Source organism: Akebia trifoliata, chromosome 15 (genome assembly GCF_017979445.1).
Source record: "Akebia trifoliata isolate Shusen 1 chromosome 15, ASM1797944v1, whole genome shotgun sequence".
NCBI lineage: Eukaryota > Viridiplantae > Streptophyta > Magnoliopsida > Ranunculales > Lardizabalaceae > Akebia > Akebia trifoliata.
In genome coordinates, this window is record NC_141389.1 from 27,193,384 (window position 1) to 27,203,901 (window position 10,518).

Here is a 10,518-nt window from a genome sequence, read left to right on the forward strand (position 1 = left end):
CCCTGTAAGTTGGTGATATTTGATTTAATCCTTTACAACATGCAAGATTAGGCTTACCCCTTGTAAGTCAATGCTACGTTTTCTTGACGATGTAATGGTGAAATTTTGATTTTTATTCAAAATGCTATTACTAAATCAAAATTTGAAAAAGATCAAAAGTTCTTTGTTAAATCATCAAGAAAAAACAACGTTGACAAACGGTCAAGAGAGGTAAACTTAATCTTGTATTTTGCAAAGGGGTAAATCAAATATCACCAATTTTACAGAGGAGTGTTTCTAAAATACCCTTGATCTTGTGTTTTTTTTTATATAGCAAAATTGCTTTTTTTTTTTCCACTTATTTTCCCATCATTCATATTGACTTGCAATGTCTAATTTTTTTATTTATTTTTGGATAATAATTAGATCAGCACCGTCAAATCCTAAGTTCTAAAATATATCAGCTACACTGAACTGGAATCCATAGAAGATACCATGCTCCGTCATTCACCTTAGAAAAACTCTAAAGTCAATTTCTAGTAACCCTAGCCATATGTTGGTCCTACGCTAGACCAGAAGACTCTAGAAATTGGATGACCTTGAGGATTACATTGCACGAATCTCGAAAACAATCAAGACGATGGTTTGCCCTAATTCACAGTATTTAACTATATAAACCATGCAAGAACGCTGCTACAGTTCTATGGTTTCTCAGTTTGTATAGATGAGTGAACCCTAAAGGGCGTCTGAGGACGTCTCATAGGGTTTTAGTTTCTTTAGAGGAACCCTAAAGGACGTCCGATGATGTCTGATAGGGTTCTAGGTTCCTCAGTTTCTTTAGATTAACCCTAAAGGACGTCTGATAGGGTTCTAGGGTTCCTCAGTTTCTTTAGATGAACCCTAAAGAACATTGCTAGTTGACTGCAGCTCCATTTTTTCATGTTCCTTATTGCTAATGGTCTTTTTTCCACTGGAATCCTTGGTATATAGGATGTATTGTGTCTCTAAGTCTGCCAAGAAATCCATTTTTTGAAGTTGATGACCAAGTCTTCTGCTTGGATTTCATCTTTATTTTGCGTTCACCCCTCGAACTTCTCAATGTTAGACGGTCAGGTTTGGCTTTTGCTACAAAATTTCTCGTTAACTTGTCTTTGTTTTGATCCCATGGTTTCTCACTTCCCTTTCTTTCACTCAAGACAAAGTTTTCAAGTGCTGATGAGGCTCTTGAAGCACCCTCATTATGCAGCCCTTCCTTCTTCCCTCTGTTACAATTCGGCTCATGATTTGCAAAATCTAGGTTAAATGATTTAATTCAATCTTGAAATGCGTCTGAAAAACTCCGGTCAAGTTTATCATCACAAGGATTAGTTTCTTTCCTTTAATCAATTTTGTGGGTTGAATTCTTGATTCCAAAATGAGATTTTTTCATTCCTATACCCTCAGTCGATTCCTTTAGTTGGTTTTATTGCATTAGTTCATTACCGGGGTCTATTGTCAGGATCAACCATTCCATGGTTGTCACTTAAGCCACTTAGTTGGGTTGTCGAGTAGGGATCAGTTGCATATATAAGTCAGGTGATTGGCATTTTCTGCAACTTATCCAATTGGGCAATTGGGGAACAATTCCAATGCCAATTTGGAAAGATCACAACGCTTCCATAAAGCCATCAAGAACTGGACGCTAAGTTTCAGGACCATCTCATCCTGAGGGAGTACTACCTTGTTGTAGATATGCTTCCCTTATCCCAGTGTCCGATGTTGGATCCAATCACATTGGTTGATCCGAGCTTGACACGTACTGGAGGACTAAGGAGAATTCTTGGTGTTTTTGTTAGAAGCACTAAGGAGGACCACTCTTTTCGGAGCTGCCCATCCTATGCTAGACGCCTCTATCAAGACAGGTAAATCTTTTTTTGATGTCATAATTATAGACTAGAATGTTACCTATGTTCCTAGATTTAGTTAGATCATATATGCGTTACCTTTCTATATTTCGTGGAACTTCTATGTATATGTATATATATAGTGTGTTATACTATTCTTTGTCTTGGTTACAAAATCTGTAAGGGCTGCTTGAAGAAAATTTAGAGTAATTTGACTAAATGATTGTTGAAAAGCTGAACTGGAGTGAAAACGAAACTAAAACAGCCTCGAACACCTACTATCATAGCAACAATTGTCAATCATCAGAGCCTACGCAGAATGGTTTCATCACCAAAGCAGTCATATGACATTGAGTAATTAGACTGTCTACAGAAGATATGATGTCTTTGGATCAGGGATAGGGCGAAGTTTTAAGTTTTTGCTTTTATTTTAAGGAGTGTATTTTGTTTACAAAAAAAATAGTTTGTGTGCCTTACTTGGTTTTTAGAGCAGTTTAAATCAAACCATATATGATTTTGATTATTAGGGAATTGTTTTGTTCCCTCTTGGTTCCTCCATTCTTTGATGTGTTTATTGCTCAATAATGTTGTCATTGGTTTACATAAAGTTGATTGATTATGTTCTGAGATCTATTTCATTTTTTTCCTAATTCATTTCAGTCAGAAGAGACCAATAATGCCATGTTGAGGCAAAAATCTGAGCTCATGGAAATGGACAAGGATATGCTCAGATTGGTAGTGAAGTCTTGGTTCAAGTTGAAGAAAATGTTCAAGGATTGCCCCCTAGAGGAGAGGTTTGCGATGAAAACATGAATGGGAAACGTTCTCCAAGCACAATGGATGGTGATCGAGAGCCCAAACGGACATTATCGTTTTCTAATGCATATGGTTTCAGGTAAAATCTTTGTATCATTATTATGTATCTTGTTATATAGTTTGGTCGTATAAAACCTTCTTTTATTCTAGTTTGGTATGAGCATTTCAAGTGGTTCCCAAGTAGTTGCCCCTGATATTATTGGTAAAACTAATCTCTCTCTCTCTCTCTCTCTCTCATATGTATATCGGGGGAGGGGGTTATATGTAAAAGCAATCATTTTTCAAAATATGGGTTAGAAGTTTTAGATTGGGCTGATTTTTTGTGAGGATGATCTTCTCGGGTTGGGGGGGGGGGGGGGGGGGTTTTCAAAATATGGGTTAGAAGTTTTGGATTGAGTTGATTCTTTGTGAGGATGATCTCTATGATGAGAAGATCACCCTTACAAAAAATCAGGCCAATTTAAAACTTCTAAATCCATCAAAAGTGGTTTTATAAATTATTGGTTAAAAATTGACGGTCCACACTCTAAATCACTTCTGATGGGATAAAAGGTGATCTATTTTTTCCTAATTTGAAAACTAAACCTGAGGTATCGTTATGGAACAAAGTTATTGATTTATCTCAAATTGTTCTGCAATTCAGAAAATCGGGTCGTCTGCCTTCAAAAAAACTGTCGGATCACGAGACTTTTAGTGGTCAGGGGCATGCACTATCTAGTGGTTCATCTGATTTCACAGGTAGTATGTTAAAATAGATCCTTAAAATTTGGCTGCCAGACATGTAATATCATCCTTTCACAACATAGACATTATTGATACTTCTGAAAAAACTGTTATATTTTGGGATATCTTTATAAAACAATGCAAACTTTAGGCCGTTGGTATGACAACAAATTTTCGTAAAACAAAAAATTGCAGGTCTCTGGTGCTTGGTTGCACCTATGCTAATCTTTGTGAATTTTCATCTGGTTGTTGATAGTCCTTTGTTGACCAAATTTCTCCCCAAATTGCATGCCTTAATTCCCTTGAGAAATTTTTTTGTAAAACTCTAGTGTCCAAAGATCACTACTTGAGACTGCAAAATTTGCAACACAAAATGTTGCAAATTTTCAAGTGTACAAACCCTTGCCTCAACGTTTTTTTTAGAGTTTGTACGTTTTTTTTTTCTTTTCTGGGGGTAATTTTATAATGTTTTGATATTTAAAATTTTGTAAGTTTTTCCTTATTTTCACTGTATAATGTTATATTTCTTTTTATCTTTCTTAGTAAACTTGAGAAAAACAAGGTAAATGAAGTATTGAGATTCATAAATTCTTTTACACACTATATTTGGATACCTTTATTTATGCCATCATTTCCAGGTAAAGCAGATGATGATTGGAAAGAACTTTTAGCTGCTGCTAATTATGCTCCTAATGCCAATTGTATGCATCTGACTTTTTCAACTTTGTTTATGGCTACAAATGCCTCTCTTTCATTTTGTTGACGAGTATGTTTATTATTGCAGATCCTGCTTGTTCTAGTCCATTTTGGAAGGAAATTGAACCATTTTTTGGTCCGATCAGTTTAGAGGATACAACCTATTTGCACCAACAAGTAGCAACAAGAATTGGCTTATTACACATAATTTATTGAATTTTCTCTAGTTGGAGTTCTATTTGTTATAAAGTTTTACTTACAGATGTCTTCCATTTCTTTGTTTTGACTTTTGAATTAGTTAACGTCCCTGGAGAAGCTTGATGAAAGATTTTGTCATCTGTTTGGCACTAACCGTAATGTTCAGGTATTGTCTGTTACACTTTGGTTACCTTTTAATCAAGGTATTAAATCCTTGTTTCTGTGTCTATTTCAATCAACCTAGAAATGGAAATACTTTGTAGAAATATTTCAACTTGTGTTAAAAATTCCAATTTTGTTTTTTGGAAATGATGGAAATATCAAGAAACTTTTCATTGAAATTGTTGGAATGATAAAAGACATAAAAACACGCTCACAAGTCATTAAACTAGTACCATTATCAACTATGCCTGCATGGAGTTCAAGTATGAATAGAAAAGAAAGAGATATTTGCTTGGTAGTAAAAGAATGAAGATATGGTACATGGGGTTTGAGGTACTAAACCAATTTCTGATCATCATAATTAAACTACTCGATGAGACTAAATCAAACCCTTTCAATCACCTTTTACAGGTTCTAACCTTGGCCTTTTGTTTTTCCATGTTCCTTCGAAATTGCAAATACACCCTATATTTAATATCTAATTATAAGCATGTGTCGAATAAAGTTGAGCTTGGGTTAGCTTATTAACCAGAGGCATGAGCCTGAGCCCAAACCTAAGTATTGATTGCGCTTAAATATTCAAACCGGAGCTCATTGGGCTCTGGTTGGTCCCACCCAAGTTGTACCCAGGTAACTATTATTCCACAACAAATTGTTTCTTTACATTAATATCAGGGAAACAAATAAGAGGAAAAATGGCAATAATTTTTTTTTATATGATCTATGGATTTCCTTCATTCAGTAGTCTGAAGTAGTTTTGTTTTCTCAGGACGAATTAGTGGGCAAAGAAGTTACATTATCTCAAACCAATGCTCCTAGAGAACGAGAAGGAACCCAATTGTCTGAAATTGGGTCAAACAAATTATCTAGGACCGTGGGTTCATCAGACCAATCACTGTACCAGAGAGTTCTCTCGGCTTTTATTGAAGAAGTTGATGACAATGGTGAGGGGAGTCTTGCATCTTTTGAGCAAGCAAGTGACAATTCCCTTAGTGGTGCTACATGTATCCAAAAGCTTGTGGATGGGATACCTGTGAATGGGTATGAATATCAAAACATGTGTCTTGACGATAGAATCGCGTTGGAGCTGCAGAGCATTGGCGTATATCCGGAGAAAGTGGTATCAATACCCAGTGATGAATCTTAGCTTTCTCATGTTAGCTGAAAGTGGTTATTTCTAATTTATTTATTTACTTTTTTATTTATTTTTTTGGTTTTGTCCCAGACTTATACAACGGATGTAAAGGAAGAAATTGACAACAATGTTGTTGAACTTGAGAAGGGGCTTTACCAACAGGTAGTGTTTTCTCAAATATTTTTTCTCTCTATAGATTTTTTTTTGGCTTATATATACATGGCTGGAAAACTAAATTTATGTTAGATATCATTAATGAACGATATTTACCAACACAAGCGTTATCTTCGATTATTTTTTCTTTAATTGTTGGGGAGACTAGAAAGAAAAAAAAATATTTGATCTTATAAATTATACTTGTGAAAAAGAGAGTTTGGGAATATCTTTGAATCTCGAGGACCATCCAGGGATCAGGACCATAGGATAGTTCCCAACAAACTGCGTTGGGAAATATAGTTAGTTTAATGAAACTAACTTATTTCAAATTTAAAAGGGCCAACTACCTACTTCTCAAACAGAAAGCAATGGGATCAAGCACATTGACACTAGTAGGCCTAATTAGTAATTACCTCAATAGATTAGATTTGGTACGGATCAGAATCAATTCGAAACATATCTACTCCGAATACAATTAACATGAAAATACCATTTACCAAAGTCAATCCATGTTTTTTCAATTCTCATGTTTTCAATGATGGTACCTCCATCCCAAGTGTTGATCTTATTAAGTTGATACTTGTTTCTTGAATGGCCTCATAGAGGAATTTCCTTTTGGAATATCCCACTTAGACTCAAACTGCATCTTGACTTTTGTTTGAATAACCAGAAAATTACTATAAAGAAAATATAGTATTTTCACTTCACGGCGAGATTGTTGGGACCATTCCTTGAGATCGTTTTTGAGAATTGAGAAAGCTCATGATTTTTTGGATAGAATGAACATCGTGTTGCTCTAACTGTATAATTCCAAGATTTTTTTACACTATCATAAAAGTTAGGATGTGGGTGTGTTGGGGGGTATATAGGAAGGAGGGGTTATTTTGAGAATTTATTTTGTTGATTGTTTTTCTTTTGATTTGTTAGGCAAAGAAGAAGAAAGGGATGTTAGGAAAATTATGGACAGCTGTTCAAAAGGGGAGAGAGGCGGAAGAAAGGTAGGAATTACTATAGTTTGGACATGATTCTTACATTGGGTTTTGGAACTTAATGTGGTTTATTGTGCAGGAATCTTGAGCAGATTGCAATGAACAAACTTGTTATGATGGCTTACTTCAAGTATTCAAGAGTTATTTCTCAGGTTATACTTCTATAATTGAATATTGTACTGTATTTGGTTCATGGTCCTAATTATTTGTGGATATAAGGATTTATATGGGATCGATTAATAGGTTTAAGTTGCTAGTATTTATGGTTTAATGGGCTGTTACTTGGTTACAGAAGCGCCGAGGAAGGAAATCGTCACGGGGTAGAGTCAGCAAGGGTTCCATAGAAGATATTTTGGCCTTTGTTAAGAGAACTCTTGAGAGATGCCAGAAATTTGAGGAGACAGGCAGAAGTTGCTTTAGCGAGCCTCCACTACGGGATATCATTTTGTCTGCACCTCGACACAGTAGGCCTGATTCTAGGACATCGGGTATCCAAATTTGAATGCTTGTGTATTGTTTGCATTCTAAAATTTGATTCATAATCATTTTATATTCAGATTGGCTGTACCAACTTGGTTTTTTATAAATAAAAAGACTTGGTTCTTATCTGCAGCTGTGGGTGTCGCTTCTACGGTGATTGAGCTACATGATCCTCATCGTGATAGACATAAAGGGAATTCTTCAGATGCATTTCAAGGTTTCTCTCACTCGTCTGACTTGGCTATTGCAAACCCTAAGCCGAAATGTAACAGATGGAAGAAGGATGTGGTGCTTGGTGATGGTGCCTCAGGAGTGTCACCAGCACTTGGAAACTCTATTTTGAGTGAAGCAAAGGGAAGCGAGAAACCAAGGGATCAAATCAAAGACGAGTCAATGAGAAGTTATGTAGCAAAAGCCAAATCTGACCATCTAACATTTGGAAGTTCGAGGGATGAACGCAAAACCAAGATGAAGTCCAAGCGGAATACTCGTTCATCAACTTCAGAAAATGGCCTTCTTGGTGGGCTTACAGTCACCACACATCCTGTATGCCCTTCAGTGCATGATTCTAGTGGAACTGAGACCATTATCAGCAATAAACAAAGTGAAGAAATGGAGTTGCAGTCTGCTAATAATGATCTTCAGGGTTCATCATCTAAAGAAAGTGAGAAACCCATTGATTCTACAAATCTGGATATAAATGCATTAGAGTCGGTAGAACTAGGCATAACCCACGTCTTTGGTGGGCATCAAGACTTCAGTTCTTGGTTGAACTTCGATGAAGCTGGGTTACAAGAACATGATTCCATGGGCCTTGAAATACCTATGGACAGCCTCTCAGACTTAGATTTGAATTTTTGAAGATGTCTCAATGTGTATTATTCAAGAGTTTCAATAAGAATTTTTTATTATTTGTTAGAAAATCTCAGCCAGTGTGTCTTGTATTTTGTGGTGCAATAACTCGGTCCTCCACCAGCCGAGTCACTTTGGTTTCGTGTAGTTCTTTAATATAGATGTCAACTTAACTCATTGAGTCATCAAGTTGTTTTGCCTCAGTTGGATTTTAGAGGGATACTCATCTACTTGACCGAATCAGCTGGAAAATACACCTAGTTGAAATAGAAATTATTTAATAATATTTATGTTAATAACAAAAAATTAATACTTTTTATTATTTTAAAATTTAAAATATTTCTATGTTTAATTAAGTTCTATTTGACTTATCCACTTGGCTCTAGTTTTTAAGTTTTAAAAATATGTTTAAATTATGGCATAAGTTGATAATTGAGACAGACACAAATAAGAGCGTTACTGTTACGGCAAAGTGACCAAAGAGGAAATGAAAAACAAAACTTTACCCGCCCCTCTATATTTTGGCGAATATTTGAGATAAACCCTTTATTTCCAAACTGATGACATAACTTTTGACTTTGGTCTACTATGAAAGAGTAACAAAAATGACCCCTTATTATTTTATTTTTTTGGAAAATTACTAAATGAGGGTTAAATATTTTAATATTTACTAAAAATAATCTATTTTTTAGAAAATAATCAAAAATGAATTAAGTCGCTAAACAAACCAGTATTTTAGCAACTCACTTGAACTATCCAACGTTTTAAATGGAGGTTAAATTGCTTGGTGTTAAAACAATCCAGTGTTTTAAGTATTTAGGGGGCATTTTTGGTAAAACAATGTATTTTAACATATCAAAACACCCAACAGTCTAGCGACTTACTAAAATGTTAAACTGTTTAGCGACTTAATTTGGTTTTGATAATTTTTGAAAAAAAATAAAAAAGAAATTTTTTTTTTATAAAAATTAAAATATTTAACTCTTTTTAGTAATTTTCCCTTTTTTTAATTATGGGTAAGTCGGACCTCGTGAGTTATGGGTCTAAACCCATCCTAAAGTCCCTCCCTAAACCTATAAGCCAAAAGCTCTTTTTCCCTCCCTAAAATCCATGATTTTCAAGCTCTTCAACCTCTATGTAAATTCTTTTGAACCTATTCAATTTCATTTTCATTCCATAATTTTCTACTTGTCTTAACATCTCATAGAAAACCTTTGATTTATTATTATTTTTTTTTTTTCAAATAAAATTCCGTCATCTTCTATGTCCTCAAAGCTTTATTCTTGAAGTCTGAAGGTGGAACGAGATAAAATCTTAAGGTCTTACATAAGGGTAAAAAAAAAAAATTATTGAAGAGATTGAAGATGATTGGTTTGAGAAAAATATAAGGGTTTAAAAAAAAAAAAAAAAAAAGAGGTTGAAAATGAGAGTATTTGGGTCAATTTGTATTAGACTCTCTGAGAAGACCAAGGTCAAGAGGTTTGTCATCAGTTTCAAAACCTAGTTTAGCTATCTCAAACATTTACTGAAACATGGAGGAGCATTTCCAAAAAAAAAAAATTGTTAATAAGAAAAGATGGCCAGTTTCTTGTTCTTTCCCGCGTTTCTATTCTCTAATGTATATTCTATAAGTAGATGTTATTTAACTCATAGACAAGAATAGAGAAGTATGAAGTACGTGAGGCTTCACAAGTGCAAGTTGGGGCAGGTTGAGGAGGAGTCGGGTTTGTTATCGAATACTAGCGATGGAAGGTTGTTCATCCACGATCAGGAAATCGATCGTGATGTTGGAAAGGTGACGAAGTTTATGGAAGCTGTGCAACGGGTCATGACTATTAAAGATCGACACGTGTCCAACGTGGGAGATAGAATGGGTGAAAATAAGAAGATATATATGTCATCTGATGCTAAAATGGATGGTGAAGATAAGTTTCTTGGCTTTGATGAGAGGGTTGATGGGGGGAGCAATCCCAAGAAAACTAAGTCCCATTGAACTATACTGTAATTGTAAACCATCTGATCTGATAATGATCAGTGGGACACCTTAGTCCTTTGCTTGGTCCACCAAAAGAATGCATGTAATAAATTAGTATTTGGTTATATTGTATAAATGGGAAAAGAGTAAATTATGACTCCTCTGCCAATGATTTTTAAAAAACTCCTCACTAAGAGAGTTACCATATACACATACATTCTCCCTTAGAATTGAAACAACGCTCTCCAAAGCCTCACTTTCCAATATCTTTACAAATCCCTCTCTCACCGTTAGTGGTGCAACTTGGTCCGGTTCAAACCGAGAATCGAACTAAACCAATAACTTTGGGGTGGTTTGGTTCAGTTTGGAATAATTTGCGATTTTGTTCCGGGTTATGAAAATAGATAATCAATCAATTTGATTCGATTCTTGGATCAAACTTGTATAGAATCGAACCAAATCAAATAAATATAT

General features: G+C 35.0%; 1 protein-coding gene across 3 annotated transcripts; it reads left to right on the forward strand.

Annotated features, from left to right (window-relative positions):
- Window positions 1-620: 620 nt before the first annotated feature.
- LOC147384934 (uncharacterized) lies at window positions 621-8,291 on the forward strand. Of its 3 annotated transcripts, none has more exons than XM_086426731.1 (12): window positions 621-1,880; window positions 2,523-2,757; window positions 3,322-3,416; window positions 4,040-4,102; window positions 4,186-4,274; window positions 4,396-4,461; window positions 5,227-5,574; window positions 5,683-5,754; window positions 6,676-6,746; window positions 6,817-6,889; window positions 7,030-7,225; window positions 7,351-8,290. In XM_086426731.1, exons 2-12 carry the CDS (start codon window positions 2,672-2,674, stop codon window positions 8,076-8,078), a joined length of 1,887 nt encoding a protein of 628 aa, XP_086282857.1. In that variant the 5' UTR covers window positions 621-1,880; window positions 2,523-2,671; the 3' UTR covers window positions 8,079-8,290. The 3 variants fall into 3 exon arrangements, with proteins under 3 accessions (XP_086282857.1, XP_086282858.1, XP_086282856.1); XM_086426730.1 differs by having other exon boundaries at window positions 622-1,880; window positions 5,227-5,577; XM_086426732.1 differs by lacking the exon at window positions 3,322-3,416 and having other exon boundaries at window positions 5,227-5,577; window positions 7,351-8,291.
- The last annotated feature ends 2,227 nt before the right edge of the window (window positions 8,292-10,518 follow it).